The sequence below is a fragment of the Nuphar pumila genome, chromosome 17 (genome assembly GCF_984573655.1).
Source record: "Nuphar pumila chromosome 17, dmNupPumi1.hap1.1, whole genome shotgun sequence".
Taxonomy (NCBI): Eukaryota; Viridiplantae; Streptophyta; class Magnoliopsida; order Nymphaeales; family Nymphaeaceae; genus Nuphar; species Nuphar pumila.
In genome coordinates, this window is record NC_143265.1 from 69,952,404 (window position 1) to 69,976,009 (window position 23,606).

General features: G+C 36.5%; 1 protein-coding gene across 4 annotated transcripts in view; it reads right to left on the reverse strand.

Annotated features, from left to right (window-relative positions):
• Positions 1-21,586, reverse strand: part of LOC149812144 (uncharacterized) — a 39,568-nt gene extending 17,982 nt beyond the window's left edge. For 2 of the 4 annotated variants that reach the window (XM_089992662.1, XM_089992660.1), the window contains exons 1-5: positions 21,235-21,586; positions 20,936-21,110; positions 11,622-11,796; positions 9,225-9,283; positions 7,524-8,519 (exon numbers count right to left, since the gene is read on the reverse strand). In XM_089992662.1, the coding sequence (XP_089848788.1) occupies positions 7,524-8,519; positions 9,225-9,283; positions 11,622-11,796; positions 20,936-21,073 (1,368 nt within the window). In that variant the 5' untranslated portion in view covers positions 21,074-21,110; positions 21,235-21,586. Of the gene's footprint in view, positions 1-7,523; positions 8,520-9,224; positions 9,284-11,621; positions 11,797-20,935; positions 21,119-21,234 lie in introns of all 4 variants that reach the window. The other 2 variants (XM_089992661.1, XM_089992659.1) reach the window with 1 other exon arrangement.
• Positions 21,587-23,606: the final 2,020 nt, after the last annotated feature.

Genomic DNA, 23,606 nt, shown 5'->3' on the forward strand with positions numbered 1-23,606 from the left:
AAATTGCAAAGATGAGAAGCAATTCGATTAATCTGCCTTTTGCCATTGTCATTGATGAACAAGAGCTTTTGAAGAAAAGAAAGATGGAATACAATAAAACAATACAAAGATCATTCAAAAACATGGCCTGGAAAGATATGATTACATCTTTGGCTAATTGTAATTTAAGTGGTTATGTGCCTCCTAGTTCAGAAAACTAAGAACAGTCATTCTTGCAGCGGAAAAAAATAGAATTGAAGACTTGTTAGAGGCCCAAAAATTTGCATGAAAACGACATGGAGTGTCTATTGTTTCTGATGGATGGATTGATATACAAAGGCGACCACTGATAAACTTCATTGCTTACTTAATAGGCCAACCTTTTTTAAGACTGTTGATGCATCTGGGGAGTATAAAGATGTTGAATATTTAAAGAGATTATTTGTCGAAGTAATAAAAGAAGTGGGTAAAAAAAGTGTGGTGCAAATCATTACTGACAACGCTTCAGTTTGCAGTCATGCAAAAATGAATTTGGCAAGTGAAGATACATATTCACATATTTTTTTGACTCCTTGTGCAGCACACAATTTAAATTTGGCACTTAAGAGTATATGCAATCCATCAAAAGATGATGCACATACACGTGAAATGTGTTTATAGATTGAGGAAATAGAGCATGATGTTTGAAATATTAGAATTTTGTTGTAAACCATCATCATGCCCTTTCTATATTTAATAGGCATTCTGATCTCAAGTTACTGAAAGTTGCTGAAACTCGTCTTGCGTCTCTCATTGTTATGATGCAAAGAATTAAGCAACTCAAGAATGCATTGATGATGATGGTGGTTGATCAAGATTGGGATTTTTATCGTACTGAAGATGATGTCAAAGCTCAAGCTATCAAAAAATGCATCTGCGATGATTTTTGGTGGGATAAAATTATATATTTTGTTGAATTACAGAGCCTATTTGGAAAATGTCGAGAGAAGTTGACAGAGATGTACTCATGCTTCATAGAATTTATGAAATGTGGGACAATATGATTGAAAAAGTTCAATGTATTATTTTCAAACATGAGAAGAAAGATATTGCACTTGATGATTCAGAATTTTACAATCATCTACATTCAGTTTTAGTGAGAAGATAGGATAAAAGCAATACACCTTTGCATTGCATGACACACTCTCTCAATCCAAAATACTATGCAAAAAAAATGGTTGACAGCAGGTGTTGATCGTGTTTCTCCAAATGAAGATCTTGAGATATCAAGAAATAAAATGATATGTTTGGGAAGACTTTTTAATGATCCTCACATGTTTAAGGTTGTAAATAGTGAGTTTGACAAGTTTTCTACTAGGAGATTTGATTCTTTAGCAGCACTCGTGGCAAGGGATGAGGAAGATCCCCTTAATTGGTGGGCAACATATAGATCAGACACCAAATCTGCAACGTCTTGCAATAAAGTTGTTATCCCAACCTGCTACATTATCTTGTTGTAAAAGAAATTGGAGTACATATACTCAAATTCACAACATTAAAAGAAACAAACTCACTAGTAAAAGAGCAGAGAATTTGGTTTATGTTCACTCTAATCTACGATTAATTTCTTGCAGCACCAAAGATAAGTATAGGTACTTTTTTTTGTATTCAAAGTTCGTATTTAAATATTTGTATTCAAAGTTTGAAGTTAGATACTAAGTTAGTCATATTTTCATGCAGTTGTGGACCATCCAAGTATTGGGATGTAAATCCAAAAGATTTTGGCTCGGAGGGAGAACATGATTTGCATACTCTCAACATGGATTACCTCGATCATGTTCTTCTCTCTAATTCAGACGATGAGGCAGATTTATGATAAGTTTTGTTGTTATCACACTCACAAGCTTCTTTATGTGTTATATTTTGGTATGTTTGTATTGTTACTTCAATAGAATTACTTTTTTATTTTTGCTTTAAAATTTACAATCTTATTATTGTTATATATATATTTTTAAATATATATATATAGTCATGTCCCCGTGTCCAAAAAATGTTAAATTGCTCCGCACCCGTGTCGCACCCATACCCGCACCCATGTGACATAGCTCTTTCATATGTCAACTCATCCTTAAGAAGGTAGATTCGTTAAACTTTATGGTTTGGAGAAAACAAACAGTACCATTCAATATAGGAGCATAATCTGATAGGACATCTTAATAAAGCTGATACAATGCCTCAAAAATTTGTTACATCTTAAGAAAGTGAAAAGGAAAAAGAGACTATAAGTACAACCTCCAAGAAGAATCCAAACTATGAGACTTAGCACATGAAGAATCAGCAGTTGGTTGCCTACAGCACATCCACAATCTCAATGGGTTCCTTAAAGCTCCCTCTGGACGCACTAAGTGTGAACATCTTCATAAATATACTCGTAGAGCTCTGTACCTGGGCTTATGCATCTAAAGTCGAGCCTCCAGTGTATGAAACAAGAAAATTATTCTGTATAAGATGTACTATGTGAGATCCTTATTATATCCAATCAGTTTTCTGTTATCAGCCATCTCCTCCTGCTTAATGGTCTGGCAAAAATTTTCAAAATATTGTGGCTTCCATTATGTCATGTGGTCATCTCTCTCACAATATAAAGCAATGTTTGTACAATATAAAGCAATCTGAAGATTCTGAACTCACTTCTTTTACAATATAAAGTAATGTTTGTACTATTTCACAATATTTAATGTGAATAGTATTTCAGTGAGAGGGCACAGAATGTGACACAACAAAGAAGAGGTCGAGAAAGAGGATTTTCACCAGTATTTAGAGGATGTGGGATACTACGCACTCCAACTTATGGAGCTTACAATGTTCACTTTTGTTCTTATTGAAAGATTCATAGTCACTCACTGGGGCACTCTAAGAACTGTTGGTTCACTAACACTGAAAAAGGACCAGCAGCATCGCAATTTGATCCAAATCTGCCTCTTCTTCTGGTGCCATTCTAGATTATGTAGCCTTAGTAAGTACACTCTCTTGAATCTAAGCATGTTGTTCATTGGTGATGGTTCACTGTTAAAATGTATGCATTTTCGTATTCATGTAAGCTATTAGATACATAAATATTTTGATATATATATATAGTTGTTTATTAACATAACCCTCAGGGGCATTTTTGTCTTTCGTATCATATGTACTTAGCACAGTCCATTAGGGACTTTTCGCTTTTTTATTTACTTTTCTATTTTGACTTTTTGACCATAGACTAAACTGTCCATATTATAAGACTGTTGGGATTCTCCCCATCGGTCACAAATGTGCCCGTTGGCTCCCCAACAGCTCTATTGAGGTCTGTATAAATAAGGAACCTTGTCCCCTCTTATATGTATGGCTCTTTAAGGCATTTTATTAATAAAATACATTATTCTTTTAATGTTTTTTTGTGCTCTCATGTGCTATTATGCCTAGACACCTCGTGACTTTAAGTATCTTGCCCATTAGTAGCTTGTTATTGCGTGTTTAGGGATATCACTTGAAATCCCTCATTTCATTACATGGTATCAGAGCCCATTGGGTTCTCTTGATCTTGGAGGTCTTGTAGTGATTGAGGATCGTGACAAATGTGTGTTGCCTTATCTTCCTCTTTACGTATCTCTTTTTCGTCATGGAGCATGAATCAAGAGTGGAGCTCTCCTTCAAACTCAATTGATCCAACTACTGGGTTTCGGCTATGGAAAATCATCTTAGAGAAAAGAAACTTTTGGGCTTTGTAATGAGAATTTCTCTTGAACCATCGTTAAAGCTTACCAAGGTCGAATAAGGTGTTGAGAAAACACTTGTTGGAGATGATCGTGTTAAAGTCATCAATGAACATCAAATAAAGGTAAAGGATTGGAAAAGCAACGATGCAAAAAATTTTGCATGGTTTATGAACAATGTTAACATAAAAATATGTACCAACATAGCTAAATTTAGAAGAATGAATGAAGCTTGGTTCTTTCTTAAGGGTATGTATACTCAAAAGGATCTTGCAAGATAATATTTTTGTCAAGACAAGATTAGATTTACTAAGCAAGGAGACATGTGTCTTCGAAATTATTTTAGTATTTTGTCTCCTCTTTGAGATGAATTAGCATTTCTTGAGCCTAAATGGGCGGTTACCGAAAATGTTGAGATTAGAAGATAGCTAATTGAGAAGGAACACTTTTTCAAATTCCTTCATAGTTTAAGACCAAAATTTGAACAAGTGAGGTCTTCTCTCCTTCATAGAACCAAAGTTATGCCTCTTGAAGATGCTTTTGCCGAGGCATGTCAAGAAAAAACTCATATTAGCATTATCAATAAGAATGATCATATTTTGGCTTTTATTAGGTCGGGTTCCAATGTAAGGGCCTATAATAATGGTTCCAACTATAATAGTGGTTTCAACTATAACAGTGGATATATGAAAGGTGTTATTTGCCACTATTGTAATGTACCGGAACACATTAGACCAGCAATCCTAAAGCTTAAAGGCAAAATCACTTTTGTTGGAGAAATCACACCCAAGAAAGAAGAAGCAAGCAAAAATAGAAGAGATACTAAAGACATACTTAGTCAAATATCGAAGGCACTTCAACAACTTCTCAAATCATCTTCTACTTTTGGTGTTGTCATTGCATCATCTTTATTTCCTCCAAGTATGTAGATTCTTGAATCGGGTGCTTCCTTTCATATGACACCTCATAAGAATGCTCTCTCCGAAGTTTGCACTAATTCTACTTCATCTTATGTTTCAACAGCCAATGAAACTTCTTTAAAAATAAATAGTATAGGAACACTTACTCAAAAAATTCTTGTTTCAAGAATAAAGGTGGTTCCAAAATTAAATATAAATCATTTTTCCATCTCTTAAATTTTCGATCATGGTTGCAAAAATTTCTTTCTCATCTAAATATTACATCGTGCAGGATCTCCAGTTAGGAAAGCTGATCGGGCAAGGCCATAGAGGAAGCGATCTTTACTTTATGAATTTTTTATCCCTTCCACCCAAGTCATTTTGTAATTATATACAAGACAAAATTATTAATAATTGGCATAAGAGACTTGGGCATCCTAGTTTTTCGAAGATGTATCTCTTTCCTTTTTTAAAAAATATATATAATGAAAAAGATATATCTTATAAAGATTGCATTTTTTGAAAAATAAAAGTCATTCACTTTCCTCATAAAACCTTTATTTCTACTCGGCCTTTTAAATTAGTGCATTCGGATGTATGAGGTCCTTCACCGATTATATCAAAAAGAGGTTACTCTTATTATATTATTTTTGTTGATGATTTTACTAAATACACAGATTTATTTTTTAAATCATAAATTTAATGTGTTCTCTTTATTTAAGGAATTTCATATAATGGTTAAAAATCAATTTCTTAGCAACTTATCTTATTCTTAGATCGCATTCAAGAAGGGAGTACATGTCAAATAATTTTCAAATCTACTTAAAACAAAATGAAATTTGTCATCAAAGATCTTGTCCTAGAACTCCGTAACAAAATGAGTTACGAAAAGAAAGCATAAACATATAATAGAAGTCACTAGGACTCTTTTAATTTAAAGGGACATTCCAAAAAAAATTTGGGCCGAAGCCGTTTTAACCTCAACTTAATAAATAGAACTTCATCGTCTTCATTACAAAATGTTTCTCCATTTAAAAAACTTTTTAAAATGACTCTCAGTTTTAAAAGACTAAGAATCTTTAGTTGTAAGTGTTATGTACTTACTCATAAAAATGATAAACTATCTCCAAAAGCCATTGAATGTGTTTTCCTGGGCTATGGTGAAAATTCAAAAAGGTACCGATGTTTTGATCCAATAAATAACAAGCTCTATGTTTCAAAAGATGTCACCTTTCTTGAAAATGAAAATGGGTTTGATAGCAAAGGACCTAAAGAAGAAATTGATTACTCATTTCTATTTGATCTATTATGAAGACATGATAAGTCTAGCTCTATAGAGGTGTTTGATTTCTTTGACAATAACTCTAGCATTGATCATTCGATTGTTGATGAAGTTAGTCATCATCATGAAAGCTTGAATGAAAATGTATCAAATGATATGCATGTGTATACTAGATGGGGGGAAGGTAATCACCCATGTGCCCTCGACAAGTTCTTTCAAAAATACCTTAGAAGAGTCTCAACTTAGGAGATCAAATTGAATCTCTAGTGCTCCAAGTAGATTTGTATCATATGACTCATTTTCTCCAAGCTTTAAAGCATGTTTAATAACTTTTCACTCTTCTTATGAACCATCTCATTATAATGATGTCAAACAATACCCTCAATGGAATGAAGCAATAGAAATAGAACTTAATGCTCTTAGAAAAGCCAACACCTGAGAAATAGTTGATCATTCTTTAAGCAACAAACCTATAAAATGCAGATGGGTGTTTAAAGTTAAAACCAAAAGTGATGGATCATTAAAAAGATATAAAGCAAGGTTAGTCACTAAAGGGTATACCCAAGAACATGGAATAGATTATGAGGAAACATTCGCTCTTGTTACAAGAATGACTAGTGTTTGAACTCTCATTGCCATTGTCTCTATTAAAAAATGTCTCATTTTCCAACTAGATGTTAAAAATGTCTTTTTAAATAGAGAACTTGGTGAGGAAGTTTATATGAAACCCGCTCAAAGGGTTAATTTAAATGAAAATTTTTTATGATAAATTTAGTAATGTTTTGATTAATTTAGGATTCATCTCTTGTTATATTGACAGTGCTTTTTTGTCAAAAAAATAGGTACTACAATTGTGATTCTCTTTCTATATGTTGATGATATGATCATCACAGGAAATGACAAAGAAGGTGTTATTGAAATTAAATAAATTTTAAAGAAAACTTTTGATATGTTTGACTTGGGGGTTTTGAGATACTTTTTAGGAATTAAGGTTGCCTAATCTCCCAGAGGATATATTCTCTCTCAAATGAAATTAGTTGCTGACATATGTGCTAGGTCAGGAGTTTTAAATGAAAAGGTAGAGACTCCAGAAGCCATAAATGCAAAATTAAGACTCGAAGAAGGTGTATTGCTTTAATATCCTACTCCATATCGTCAATTGATTGGATCTCTCACTTACCTCTCCATCAACCAACCTAATATCGCTCATGTCGTTCATGCAAAAGAACTTTTCTTATCCTCCTCATCATCGTTAGATCTAACTTATACTGATGTAGATTGGAGTGGTAACCCAAATGATAGAATCTGAACTACTGGTTTTTGTATTTTTTTAAGAGATTCGTTAATTTCTTGGAAGCGTAAGAAACAGCAGCAAGTCTCGTTATGTTCAATTGAGATAGAATATCGCGCAATGGCAATAACAATAATGTGCCAAAGAAATGCGAATCACATACCATCCATAAAACAAAAAACAAGAAGAATCTAGAGCAACAGTAAGTTCAAGGGGAATAAATAGCTACGCATAGGATACTTCATGCCCAAGCAGCATCCCTGATTCAAACTTCTGCCAGAGCAATTGACACTAAATGAACAATAAATAAGTACCATAAAAGTGGAGATCAGGGAACATACCAGAAGAACCATAAAAATTTTTCTTGGGCGACCTCTTCTTACTCTTGAGACAAATGGAACTTGAATCCCAGAACCTCCAAAGGAGTCTTGCCTGGTTACGATAGTTCTGGTTTCTGCTGATCCGATACCATAAACAGGCCTTGATCGAGATTTTCGTAAAGGACACCCATGTGCAAATCTTTTTATTGCAGAACTTGATTTCCCCACACTTTCCCTGGTATCAACTTCTGACAGCTCTTCAATATAACGTCTTGTAGGTTTTCGAACCCTTTTGGCTCCTATTTGCTCCACTTCTGGGGCTTCACTTACATCATTATCAAATTTTTTGGTCCTTGATTTCCTGCTTGATCCAGCTAACCCACCTTCACTTTTGCTATTGATTGTTACTGGTACTTTACTGCTGCTGTTGCTGACATTAATAATAAGTTTATCCCTTAGAAGAGCAGCTTCCATATTATGACCATTCACAGTCCCGTTAGACCATTCACCAAGAAGTAACAACTTGTCGTTTATAACAAATCCAGTTGAGGAGGCAACACATGAGTTAGTCAAACCCATTGCAATTTGTCGCTTCAGCCACACTTTGTCCTTAACAAAGGTATCCCGTTCAAAAGTTGCCCGAAAAGTTTGTTGAAGTTCTCTTATAGATAGATTATCCAAGCAAATATTACCTTTTCCAGTTGAAATTTCCAATGTTCCATTGGATGCAATAGAAATGAAATTTCCATTCAGAACTGTTGCTGCAGTGGGCTTAATGCACACTTCAGATTTCTCAAGGTGGTTATTTAGGTCTTCAATTGAACTCACTGGCAATGAATGAAGGGTTTCCAACACACCAGACCCAGATGGGAAGTTTATATCACAGACGGGTAACTTTTCACACTGATCAGAGGGTTGAGCAACCGAATTTGTATATTTTGAAGGATGATCAGAGATTCCATGCAACAGCCGGAGCCGCTCTTCCTCTTTGACCTTTTGCAACATGTCCTCAATATACTAAAAAAATGTTAAAGCCTTAAAGGTGATGAAAGATAAGAAAGCATAGGATGGAAAATTCGAAACTGGATTTCACAATAAAAAGAAAATCAGTTCACCACATATGACACTGGACAGAAGAAAACTCTTTTCATCTTTATGAAGAAAAGGGGGAAATCACTAATAACCAATGACATACACTAGCTCCTCATGTGGCAGTGTATGCCTTAAAATTCCTATAGTTAAGCAAGCCTGAAGGTCATGGCTCTTAAAACAACCAAACAGTCATTGTCTACAGATGCTCAAAGTACATCATACGTTCAAAGAAATTAAAAAAAATATGTTGCAGTTTTCCTATCTAACACTGGAGATTTAATCTCTCTTCAATAAACAAACAAGAGGGAGTATAATAAATTATCCTTTATAGAAGTATCACATTTTACTACCCTGAGCAAAGGAAAAAATGAAACTGAACATGTGAAACAATTATAGAGAACTGGTCGTTGGCAAGCAGTGAAATGACTTTCACAATTGCCATATATACATAAATCAAATCACAAATACAAACAAATGGCTAAGCCTTCTCTATCAGAAATATCACAAAACCAAGCAAGCAAAGCAACAGAACTAATACATGATTCCAAGGTTCAACATAAATGCATACATAATGCAATGAGGTTCCAATATGACTGCATGCAATGCAATGTTGTGAACACTAATGCGCACCTCAAGTCTAGCATTCCGTTTCTTAAAGCCAGAATCCAAACTTCCAGACTGAGCAAGACCTGTCATCAATTAAAAATAGACCACTTATGGCCATCAATTTGCACAAACAAAACAGAATAGTACCACAGTTGAACTGCTAAAATAATGTGAATATAACATATGAGGATGTATAAAATGACTGGCAAGTACACATTTCATATTACTTTTTTTCCTTCCAAGCAAGAACAAAATTTTCATGTCAAAGTTCATTGACATGAAATCAACTAGTACTTGAGCATGTTTCATCCAGTATAAATATTCTTTAGACAAAGAAAAAGAAGTTTAAAAGTTCAGACAATTCATTGGATGTACAAGCAGTATAATCTGGAAGCCTTCTTTGACTTTGGATGTTCCTAGGATCTATATCATGTGAAATGATGCAAAGGATAAATAAGGAAGATATTAAGAGATTGAAGGTGATAATGGAAGTGAAGTCGCAAGGTCCATCAGATGGGAATAGTCAAATATGATAGGCATCATGAGACAAATAAACATTTAAGGAACAATGAAAAGCCTAGACTGTGTATCAAAATAGCGTATTACAAGACTACCAAAAAATAATAAATGACTAAAATGTAGTAAGAATGATGACATTTGTCACACTCATAGTTATAACCTCCAATTCAATCGAAACAATTTCAAAAAAACAAAAAACATCATATCAATCTACAAGTATATCAATCATGAATTCATGCCACGCAAATAGATGCATGTACATCATGAAAATGATGAAAATAATCAATCAAATGTAAAGGGGAACAATAGTAGGGCTGTGCTATCAACGGGTTGAATACCAAACCTATTAGGGTGCACCCAAATCCACCTAGATAACATGCAATCAGGGTTAGGTTTGCGATATGTCAGACCAAGGACATGGGAGCCCTTACCTGTATATTTAGAAGTAAAAGATAAATGCTCAAGATAGGTCAAATATCTGACAAAAAGCAAGTGTCAAACTCAACCCAAACTTTAATGCCCATATCTAGAAGGACCCTTAAGGAAAGTGAAGAAGAAGATTATGGATGACACAGAGGACATGGAGGAGATGAAGCATATGACACTGAATATGCAGTTGATGCTTGGTTTAATTTTGTTTTATACTATAAATTGAAATGTTGAAAAATTCACGACGATATAGTATAACCTATGTTACCGGAACACACCACTTTAGGTAGCGTACCCGTGTTGACATGAGTACGGGTACCGGACATGCCATTTTGTGTGTCCTATAATTGTCGACATGGGTATGGGTACTGGACACACTATTTTGTGTCCTATATTAGATTATATGTTATATTTTCAGTATATAATATATATTTTAGATATATAATATATATTTTAGATATATAATATATATTTTCAGTATATAATATATTATATTAAGTGTATTTTGAATTTATTTTGTATTTATGTGATATTTAATATATATATATATATAGTCATGTCCCTGTCCCCACATTTTTTGGAATTGCCATGTTACCCTCCGTACCCGCACCCGTACCCAGGTGACATAGAGTATAACTTTGTGATCGTTGCTTTTTTTAATGATACATTGTTTTTCTAAGCACGTGATAACCTGATTTTTTGTTGTTACATATCACTTGTTAGTTGTTACTTTAACTTGGTTCTTCTACTTGTTATGGTATTAGTCATTTATTTTTCAACTCCTAGTTTTCCTACTTTTCACTTTTTGCAATTTTTCACTTTTTAAAGCTCTCAAAATTCTTTTAAAATCTCCGAAGGCAAACCATCACCAAAAACTAATCAAGGCCAATACTGGTGAAAAGCCATTTTTTTAAGATTAAAAAAATAATTAGACGGTCCCAGGTCAAAAGCAACCCAAACCCAGTGCTCATCACCCAGTCAGGCTTAAAACCAGTAAAACTCATATTTTGATCCTTTTGAAGTTCAAGCAAGCTTTAAAATGTGAAGCCTAAGAAGCCTAAGCTGCTTGAAAGCAGCCTGGTTTGCTTAACAGTACTACGCACTCCTCTCCCTTAGTACACTAGTAGCTAGGAACTATAGAAATCTACAAGCACCACAGGTGACTTTTAATGTATGAGAACCATGCCTTTTACTTCTTTGTGATTATGAAAGAACTAAGTAAACTTAGATGTTAACGGACTTGATAAAAGTTGGAAGCTTACAATAGAAAAAATAATCACTCTGCATTGAGTACTCAAATATTTAACATGAAGCGGAAAAGAAATTGCACTATTACAGGATAAGATATCAATAATTAAAACAGCATTGTTACATTACTTATGATGCACATTCAAAAAGTAAAAAGTGGAAGACACCTCCTTTGTAAAAGATTGAATCATAGAAAAGAAGTAGATGCAGAATGAAAAAAAAAACCTTCAGAATCCTCATTATCAACACCCTTGTAAGAGAGATCATCACTGGAAATGCATCTTTCAATATGCCCAGATTCTTCAATTAATGGCTGCTCAACCTTGTTTCCTTCTAGCAAATCCTCAACCTCTATAACCTCATCATCTGTAGCAGGTATTAAAGTTCCATCACCTTCGACCTTCAACAAACAAAGAACAATATGGCAAAACTTAGAAGTGTAAATATTCATAGGACAGAATTGGTTCACCCAACTTACTGTCAGAAATATTCACCTGCAGGGGTTAGAGATGAGGTAAAGAGAGAAGAGAAGGGTCGGCGGCAATAGGGTTTTCCCTCTTTCACTTAATATTTATAAGTGTTATACATAGTATGACTTTACACAAGAAGTAAAAACAAATTACAAACATGCCACCGCCCACGCATCCCAAGATGAATCTTGGAATGTGGTGCGGGTCAGATCCAAGATCCAAAACTAACAGTCTCCCTCAAGTTGAGTATGGTTTTTTATCATGCTCAACTTGCCTTTGAGTGCCCAAAACTGATGAGTGGATAATCCCTTGGTAAAGATGTCAGCAACTTGCATATCTGACCGAACATATGCAGGTTCAATTTCTTTTTCTTCCACCTTTTGCCTAACAAAATGTTGATCGATCTCGATATGCTTCGTACGACAATAAAGGATGGGATTAAAGGCAATATTAATAGCACTCTGATTATCGCAAAGAAGCATAGAGGACGAGATTGGTTCTTGTAATTCCTGCAGTAGATGTCTCACCCATGTAACATCGGCTGTTCCTGCTGCCATTGCACGATATTCTGCTTCAGTACTTGATCGCGCCACTGCCTTTTGCTTCTTGCTACTCCATGTTACAATATTATTGCCGATAAGAATGCAATACCCCGAAACTGATCTTCGCTCGTCAGGATCACCCGCCCAGTCCGCGTCTGTGTAGGTGAATAGTCGATGCCCTGACATATAAGCTGTGTCCTTGGTGTACATCAAGCCATCTCCAATCGTACCCTTTAAATACCGAAGGATCCTTTTTACTCCTTCCATATGTACATCTGTAGGAGCATGCATAAACTGTGAAGCCTGATTGACAGAGTATGTTATGTCAGGCCTAGTGAATGTTAAGTATTGTAACATCCCTACAACTCGACGATACAAAGTAGGATCATGATAAGTAGTGCCTTCTTTAGCACTTAGCTTATGATTTAGAAGGCAAGGTGTGCTAATTGGTTTACAATTCTCCATCCCTGCAGCAAGTAAAATATCAATGGTGTACTTATGTTGGCTCAATGTAATAGTCTCATGTCGACTATCAACTTCCACACCCAAAAAATATCGCAAGGGACCCAAGTCTTTCATCTTGAATTTAGCCATCATCATAGACTTAACCCAAGATATGTGAACTTCATCACTCCCGGTAATAATGATGTCATCAACATGTATAAGCACCCAAACAATAGCTGAATCACTTTTGAATATGAACAATGAATGATCTAGAACACTTTTAGTGAACCCATGATGCTGGATCTCCGTGGAAAAACTCTCAAACCAAGATCGAGAAGCTTGTTTCAAGCCATAAAGAGAGTGTCGAAGTTTACATACCCAATTGAATGAATCATGCATACTATAACCAGGTGGCTGCTCCATGTAAACTTCTTTCTTTAGTTCACCATGCAAAAAGGCATTTTTAACATCAAGTTGACTGAGTGACCATCCATGTTGTAATGCCAATGCAATGATAATCCTGACGATGCCCAATTTTACTACTGGGCTGAACGTTTCATCGTAGTCCTGCCCATACTGCTGTGTGAAGCCTCGTGCGACCAGACGAGCTTTATAGCGCTCAACATTGCCATCCAGTTTGTGCTTAATCTTGTACACCCATTTGGATCCTACAACATTCTTGTTATCTGGCCTTGGTACAATTTCCCATATATTGCATTCATGCAATGCTTCCATTTCCTCATTCATCGCCTCTACCCAGGCACGGGAATGTACAGCATCATGAAAGGAGGAAGGTTCTGTTTCTTTGGACACTCTGGTTAGAAATGTTTGAAAATCCAAAGAGAAATTGTCATAACTTACCCAGCGATCTATAGGATGTCTAATCCGAGTGGAACGTCGTAGAGGAGTCTCATCATTGACTGGATGAGCTCTATGAGAATAAACAAGACCAGAAAAACGTGAGGATGTTGTTGTAGGAGGAATGTCTTCCATATGCGGTTCCACATCGAAAGTACAGGGTTCATTATCTGTCAATGAAGATGAATCCTCATAGGGCAACGAGTCATATAAAAGTGAGTCACTGAGCCAAGGATCATAATTGTCCTGTGTATCTGTGGAAGATGAATCCAGAGTGTCAAAATTTTCATCATCAAAAACAACATTTCTAGATACCCAAATTTTGCTTGTATGAGGATCATAACACCTGTATCCCTTATAGTCATCTGCATACCCAAGAAACTTACATTGTACAGCTCTGTCTTGAAACTTATTTCTCAATGAATGATCAATGTGAACATAACATACACAACCAAAAGGATGTAGTTCTTCATATGATGGATGACAATTATAAAGAACAAAATATGGAGAATTATCTTCAAGAATGGTCATGGGCAACCTGTTGATAACATAAACAACTGTATGGAAGGCCTCGGTCCAAAGAGAGAAGGGAATACCCACAGTGTGCATCATGCTCAAGGTTGTCTCAACAATATGCCTGTGTTTTCTCTCAGCTACTCCATTTTGTTGAGGGGTGTGAGGGCAAGAAATGTTACGTGCAGTGTTGTGAAAAGCGTTGAGGCGTAGCGAGGCGCTCCACCAAAATCTGAGGCGAGGCGTAAGCCTTGAGGCGTAAAGCGTAAGCCTCAAAGTTTTTTTTTTAAAAAACTATAAAAAAATATCTAAAATTATAAATAAATAAAAAAATCTTTATTGATGAAGCAACAACCAACAGGAAATAAAAAATCTCAAAAAATAGTGAGTTCATAAAAAATAATAGTGAGTGAGTTCATCAAAAATAAAACTTTAAGCCTTAGGATTTTTCTTCATAAGCTTGAAAATACAACACACATATCTCCAATATTTTCAAACTATCACAATGTTTTAGCAGTATTTTCATGAAACATTATTAAAGTATTTTGTCATCATTTTTTCAAAATAATGAAAATTTGAAGCATGCAATGATATTATCATGAAACATTGTGATATTTCCCCTTCCTAGATTTCTGATTTAACATCTTTTTCTCAATTTCATATTATTTCTATCTATTATCTTTTTTCTATTTTCCATAGTTTGGCATGAAAGACAGCCTCTTTCTATTCTGTTTCCTGACTTTTCCATTTTTTCTCTCTATCCACAATTGCTAAGCTTTTCTCATGGAAAATAGGTGTGCTTGAGTTATCTCATCTAATCAACTCACTGAACATTGATAATGATATCATGACTAGCTGAAAAATTATATCTTAGTCAGTAGGTTATGTATCCCCTTAACTTAAATGTTAAAGTTTAGCATAAACATGCTACAAGATCAACAATAGCACCTCAACCAAGGTGACTGCAGTCAATCATGTCAAAAGGCTCATCAGAAGCAGAAGAGCTGTGGCACTCCACAATCATCATCATGACTGATTGGTGACTATGCCCTTGTAGCAGAGGCTCTAAAATGAACAAAGTCCTTCACACTGTTAAAAGCTGATAATCCAAAAGCCATTGAAGGAAGGCAAAATGTCAGCCAGCCCTTTCTTTTTAATTTTCCTTTTTTTTATGATATGCAGGCTGGGGTTAGCCTCTCACGTCTTGAACATGAGACTCTTTGTTGTGACAGTGCTACTTTACAATCCAGCTATCTCATTCTTTTAGGCCTGTCAACATATCACCTAGCCCATGTCGACAGACCTAAACAAAAATTCCACAGGTTCCCATGTTGATCATCTATGTCACATAGGTGTGGGTGCGTGGTTGCAGCACTTCAAAAAAATTGGGGTGCATGGTTGCGGGAGGGTATAAATTTGCGCGATGCAGCACCTTTACTAATGGGCTTATGGTTTTCCACATTAACTGAAAACAAAAGGTCAAATAGAGGTCTCTTTGAATGCATTTTCTGTGCATGAACTACAGCAAAAAGAGGCGTGTACGCCTCAGTCCGAGGCGCGCCTCGCCTCAAGGTGTGCGCCTCAAGGCCTATGAGGCGCACGCCTCATGGGTGTTGCGCTTTATACCTGCGCCTCAAGGCACAAAGGCCCTCGCCTTGAGGCGAGGCGCGCTTTTTGCGCCTTGAGGCACGTTTTTAATAACACTGGTTACGTGTAATGCCATGCTCCTTCAAATATTCACTAAAATCATGGGATATGTATTCTCCCCCCCCCATCACACTGGAAATATACAACATTGGTATTGAATTGGTTTTGGACTAGTGCATGAAACTGTTTGAACAACTTGAAAACTTCATGTTTGTTTTTCATGAAGTAAATCCAACTAAAACGAGTGTAAGAATCAAGAAAGAGTACATAGTATCGAGATCCAGAAAGAGAGGCAGTGGGCGCAGGACCCCAAACATCTGAGCATATAATCTCAAAAGGCTTTGTTGCTCTTTTATTGATACTATGAAAAGGAAGTACATGACTTTTGCATAAATGACAACTTGGACATTTTGACTCTAAACTGACTGTGGGTATTAGACCTTTAGCAGACAACTTGTCAAGAAAAACTTGACTACAATGACCCAAACGAAGATGCCATAAGTTTGGCTTATTAAGTTTCAAGACTCTAGATGAAGAACTATGATATGTGGATCGACTCAAAAATGTTGGAAAGGAAAAAGCTGAAGAAGCCACGGCTACGGAAGATGACGTCTTCAAAGGCACATGAAATTCTTCAAAGACGTACATGTTCCCTCGCCATTCACCTTTAGCGAGCGTCTTCTTGGTGTGAAGATCCTTAAGATAAACAGAAGGAGTAAATTCAACGGAAGAATTTGTTTCATCAACTAATTTAGACACAGATAGAATATTCTTTTGAATAGCAGGTGTGAGTAAGACATTTGACAAGGGTAATTGAGATTCAGGCAAAGAAAGGGAGACATTTCCAGTGTGAGAGATGGGGTGGTGAGATCCATCTCCTATGACTATAGTGTCATTTCCAGTGTAAGGAGTCAAGTGAGAAAATTTACCTGCATCAGAAGTAACATGTGCTGCTGCCCCTAAATCAATATACCATATACCATCATCATTTTGACGCAAGTTCATCTGATTGAAAGTAGTCATAAGGATATTTTGTACGTCCTGTGGAAGAACCTGTCCCTGAGGATTACGTGCAAAACGTCTGAGTTTCCCTCTGCCCTGGCCTCCCTGTTTTGTTTCGGTTCTGAGGATTGTACCAGCAATTTGCTTTAACATGTCCCCGCTTGTTGCATAGAAAACAAGTAGGAACACGTCCCCCTCGTGGTACACTGCCTGAGCCAAGGCCTCCTCCAGCTGGTGTAGGTAGTAATCCTCATTTGTTTATAGTTGTTCCATTTGGACAAGGAGGAGTAAATAAAGCTCCTGTTTGAATAGGCGTATGTGCCATCATCACAGGGTGAGTATCATCTGACGCGTGTTCCTGATTTAAACTGACCTCATATTGCAGAAGCTTAGATTGAAGATCATCAAAACATGGAAGAACTGAGACAACCTGGAGTGTTGTGCAAAATATGTGATATTCAGGTCCAAGGCTACCTAATACCTGTTGTATCATGTCCTTATCTGATACAGGACTTCCAATGGCAGCTAATTGATCTGTAATAACCCTGACATCCCCCATGAACTCTGTAATGGATTTGTTTCCTTTTTGAATGGATTGGAATTGCCACTTGAGTTGCAAAGCCCGAGATTCAGAGACCTGAGAAAAAGAATGAGCTAGTCCATTCCACAACTCGGCAGCAGATTGATCATCAGAAATGGTTTGTAAAACACGATCAGAAAGTGTGGAAGTTATGTAAGCAACTAATGTCTGATCCCGTTGTACACATATGTCATAAGCAGGATTGGTGGTTCGAAGTTGACTCACCTTCCCATCTTCATCTGTTATTTCTTGCATGATATGTGTGGGTGGGGCGGGTGATCGCCCATCTAGATGACCATAAAGACCATGACTGTGAATAAAAGGCACAATCTGACGTTTCCAAAGTAAGTAGTTATCATGAGATAACTTGTGGGTCATGAGGTGAGTAAGAAAACTAGGGTTCAACTTGGAATCCATGGATTATATGAAGAATAAGCCAAAACTGTTCTAACAGTGTATTTGAAGAGGAGACAGCAATGCTGTTGTGTGTTGAAACTGATATCAGCACACACGCTACACAGAGAAAATAAAACAGCGATGTTGTTGTGTGCTGAAAAGGATATCAGCACACACGTTACGCTGTGTGCTGAAAAGAATATCAGCACACACGTTACACAGAGAATAGTAACGTGTTAACCAGAAAAAGTGAGAGAATCAGAAATATTTTGGGGAGAAAACAAAAACTCGGCAGACTAAAAACAGAATGTTAAGACGTGCGTACAGAAAAAAATTAAAATGAGAAGAACGAAAAAGAAAACTGGAATGACGTGAAAGAGGATTAAGGGAGAAGGGACAGAAATGAACCCACGTTCTTTAGCAGCACGTGTTGGTCTTTAGAGGCCTTCTAGATGATTGATTTCCGCGCCTGTGCTCTGATACCATGTCAGAAATATTCACCTGCAGGGGTTAGAGATGAGGTAAAGAGAGAAGAGAGAGAAGAGAGGGGTCGGCGGCAATAGGGTTTTCCCTCTTTCACTTAATATTTATAAGTGTTGTACATAGTATGACTTTACACAAGAAGTAAAAACAAATTACAAACATGCCACCGCCCACGCATCCCAAGATGGATCTTGGAATGTGGTGCGGGTCGGATCCAAGATCCAAAACTAACACTTACTAGTTAGCATGATCAAATCTAAAATATACAATCAAAAGAACACTGAAGATACCATGCTTCTATCCTCTACACAAAACATAAAAACAAATAGCTGCACCAAAGTTTTAAACAGAAAGAAGGGAAAAAAACAGGAAAACTTAAAAGAAGATAGTGAATTTTTTCTAAATTCCTCTCAATAACCCTTTTAAGACAAAGGCCCAAACGAATAGGTGACAATGACAAACAGTTCACAATCTAAAGACACTTTTCACGAAAAAGAAACAGGAAACTGGATCTCAGTGGCAAAGCTTGCTCACAACCATCTCCTAGACACAGATCTTCATTTTGGCCCTACACGGTTACAAAAGAAAAAAGAAAGTATATTAATAAATAGAGTAGGACTAGCAATTCAATGTGGACTACTCGGGTTTCTTTTCCTGCATTTTATACCATGGGTCCAGGCAAGGCATACCTCCATGTTTGGATGAAATACTGCAGGTCCTCATCTTAGATAATAAAGAGCTAACATCTCACAAACAACAACCTATCAGATAATGACTCATATAGAATATGATATTATTGATGGCAATGAAGATGAGTAATAGGGAGACAAAACATGATGGTAATGAAGAAAACAACAATGATGAAAGCAACAATGAAGAGAAGGAAGAGGGTGACAACAACAATGAAGTAGAAGAGGAAGATGAAGATGAAACGAAGATGTGTGTGTGTGTGTGAGAGAGAGAGAGAGAGATGTGATCGTAATGATCATGGTTATGATTTTGATGAGAACAAGATGATGAAAGGAGATGATAATTCACAAGATTATAATCATTATATGCTGGTGATCAATGTTGTGAAAAGCGTTGAGGAGTAGCGAGGCACCCACCAAAGTGTTGAGGCGTTGAGGCGTAGCTTTGCACTTTTTAAGTCCTCCTCAAGGCTCGAGGTGCCTCGCATTGAGGCGGGGCACGCTTTAAACAACATTGGTGGTGATGAAGAACAAGAAGCTGAGGATGATGATGACAGAAGAACACAATACAGGTAAATGTTGAAAGATATCAAAATGATGACAATGATCATAATGAGAGCATAAAGAGATGATGATGATAATGATAATTTTATTGGCAATGGTAATGTAGATGATGATAAGTTTGTAATAGGAGAAGACCAATATGATGATGATGATGAAAATGTGGCTGAGATGAATCAGACTGACGGAGTTGCATTAGCTTAGAAGAAAATCCCTCCCAAACCTTTTATGCAAATACGGAAGGTAAAAAATGTGATGAGCATTGTGGATCATCAAGTTGCAAAGATGAAGTTGGTGAAAAAATAGGAGGACAGATGCCATGTGAACGTCATTGAAATCATCAACCAAAGTAACAACTGACAGAGTTCCACCCAACTGGGCTCCCATAACTCAAGTTACTGTGTAACGCAAGAGAGGCGCTAATGTCTAATGTTTCCTGATTAAGAGAACCTCTAAAATCATCATATTCTCAAGGCAAATTCTTCAACTTTACAGATGCAGCAGACTCTCCCAATAGCCTTCACATCATGCTAATACTCATTTAAAAAAGTCTCCAATCTAGGGAAATTTAACCTAAATGATTGAAAAGGAAAAAAATATATTTGCTTGATGTTCTTCAGTTATTTGTCAGTTAAATTTTGAAAAAAGAAAATCTACAATCGCCTAAACTTAGGCCATTTCAGTAAACAGTATAACAGACATATAATTAAGAGATGATTTGGTGAGAAAGGAAGTGTTGTTTAATGACGATAAGAAATGCTCTTCAACGCAACCTTGATTTGATGCATATTTAACCTTCTCTTTATGTTCAATAAGCTATTCATAACCTGCCACCAAACTTCACTAATAAATGATAAGGGATGGGAAAGAACACCTCAGAGACTGGATAATGAAAGAAAAATTTCTCCTCAATGATTATTTAACAATTACATTTCCATCGATTTCAGAGAAAATGAACAAGCTTTTTTTTCTTGTATTCTTTTTTGGTGATAATGGGAGCTTGGTATCATCAAAACTTCATTACAGAACAATCTCCAACATATTGATTCATGCATCTCATTAACACATCTATCTATTGAAGAAAAATGATCGAGCACCCAACGCCGACCAAATAGTTTCTCGTGTTCGTCCTGTTCCATTTCATAAAGCAGAAAAATTTAGAAACTCCTCACGCCATAAATAGAAGAATGAGCCCTAAAAATCGCTTCTTCATAAGCACACTTCAGTCAAACTATCAAGAATTCACAAACACCAACAAATGAAATAAATAGAATTACTAATAATACCTACAGTTTCCACTAAAAGAAGAAAAGCAAAATGCAATCAAACCAGCAGAAGGATCAAAAGATCGTACCCGAACAAGTTTATAGACAACCGGGTCGGCAACCGGCTTCGACGCCGACGCTGGCAGACGGCCATCGCTCCCACCTACAAACTCATCCTCAACATGCTTCCCGCCACTCCCGACTTCTCCGTCCACTATCTCTTCCATTGGAATCCCAGCGCAGACAACTATCAAACACGGAAAACTGCATCTCTCCCAAAATAAAAGAAAACGAAATTCAACCCAAAAATTCTTCAAAATAAGAAACACTAGAACAAAATTTCGCAAAACAATCCAAAAAAATAAACAGTTCAAGCGTTGAGACTCACCATAGGATTAAGGCAATCGGTGACCATAAGATGCTGGAAACACCTCACCGGAAAACGAACCCACATTCTTTTCGATGATCGGAAGAAGAGAAACTCCTCGCCGGAAGAAACGAGAGGACGCCGGAATTTCGCCGAAAGACTCAAACCGATTCCTCTTTTTTCTTCTGCTTTTTTTCATGACAACAATAAAGAAGAGGGGGAGGTGGGGAAGGCGGGATTTCGAAATGGACGAGGAATTTAAAAGGCCAAACGAATGGAATTAGATGAAAGGGAATTCACGAGAGTGATCGAGTTAGAAGTTAGAACGGCTTCCGGCGGAGAGGAGCGGACCGCGGCTTCCGGAGAGTGATCGAGTTATGGTGGAGTAGTTTCCCGCGGATTCCATCCGACGCTATTAACCCGATTTATATCTTGGCTCATAAGTCCACCAGTGTAAGACGATCGTACCGCCGTCAAGTTCTTTGTTTTCTTTTACAGAGAAAGCTGGGGTTAGGCAGACCCCCTATAACATAGGGATTCGAACTTGCAACGTCCCAAAACAAGGTGACGTGCACTGACTGCTCCAGCCACACAAGCGGAGCCCCCGTTGGTCAAGTTCTTTGTTATTGGTAAAACAGTAAAACTGCGGACTGAAAACAGTCACGTTTTTTACTTAAAATACCAATCTATCCCTACGTGGATTTTTGGATGATGCCTACATTTTTTTTCTCCTTCCTCGAATTTCTCTCACGATTTCACAAATATCAAATGTATCGCGCCATTTTTAAAAGCGGACAAGCGATGTTTTGGAGAAGGTTGCTTTTTTTTAAATATCGTACCTTTACGGCGATAACATTCTCTTATTTTTGTTGTGTGTTTTTTTGACTGATTAAAATATGGTGCGTGACTTATCAACTATTTTACTTAGAAGCTGCTTAACCGCTTACTTTACTTGAATATATATTTTAAAATGGAAAACTTTTATTTTAGGCCCCACCTTTTGCCTCTAATATCATAAAAGGCTCATGTTTTATGGGTTTCCCTCATAATGTTATTTTTGAAAATATCGTCGTCCTTAATTTTGAATTGATGATACACATATCTATGGTCAATTTTTTAGAATACTTTGGGTTTCTGCAGTTGATCAAACAAGTCTTCGATACGTATTTATTTTTTATGGTAGTTGGTTGAACATCCTGTAATTTATGCATAGTATCTACAATCCATCATTCTTTTTTACAAATAGTATCAACGCACCCCATGGTAACACGCACCTTGATCAATCAGCTCTTGTAATTACTTCTTGAGCTCCTCGAGCTTCGCAAGCGCAATTCGGTAAGGTGCTTTAGAGATCAACATAGTTCCTGACAATAACTTCGGGAACACATTTAAAAATTTATGAACTACTTTCAATTTCTCGATCAACACAATTGTTGATTCGGTTAAGATGACACTGATTAAGAAGGTGGTGTATCATTTTCGTAGGTACATTTGCACCTTTAAGTTGCATTGAGTCAAATGACCAGCCTATTTTTTTTATGAAGGTAAATGACTATTTTCCAATTTTAAAGGGCAATATAAAAAACTCAAAAGAAATTAGGCTTCCCAAGATGTTGAAGATTAACCTTAGGCTCCATTTGGTAGTTCTCAAGAAAAGTATGGGTTATATCGTGGAATTTAGAAAGTGAGGCTCAATTTTGAAATTAGAGGCAAATGATTGGCCTTAAATGAATTTTTTTTTGTTTTAAATACAAACTTTAAAGTATAAAACAACAGTAATTCATATGTTTCCTTGCGACTTACATTGTAAAGTTGTATCTAGCGTCTGTTTTGCTTTTGTTGCATCTGATGTAAGTTGCCCAGTTCAGGTGAATCAATACCCCGAAGAGGCAGCCCGTATACTTGAACTGTAAATGCCTGCGGGCAAAATTGTAAATGAATTAAATGTGTTGAGTTTTCTTTTGTTCACCCTTATTGTGATTGCTTCTTGTGATTGCAATTCTTCTCCTTCTATTCTCTCTTGCTTTCTTGCACTCTGATTACAAGCTTCTGCGACTGGCAAGCGAGCTGACGAGTAGGCTTTCGGCGGTAAGGAAGGACCATCGCGTCGCGCTGGCCTATTGACGAAAATTGGCCCGTAACACCATGTCTTCCAAAAAAAAACACCTTTACCCATGTCAACTTATGGTCATTTTGCTAGACGAATAAACAGGTAAACAATAAGCACATTTTACGCATGTTGTTTGACTAGTCTTTGAAAGATAAAATTATAAACGTATTAAAATGTTGAGTGGTTTTATGTAAATAACTGACAAGTAACACCTTTTTTGTTACATGCTCCTTTTTCATCTATACAAGGGGATGTAAGGTTTGACTCATTTAGGAGGGACCCT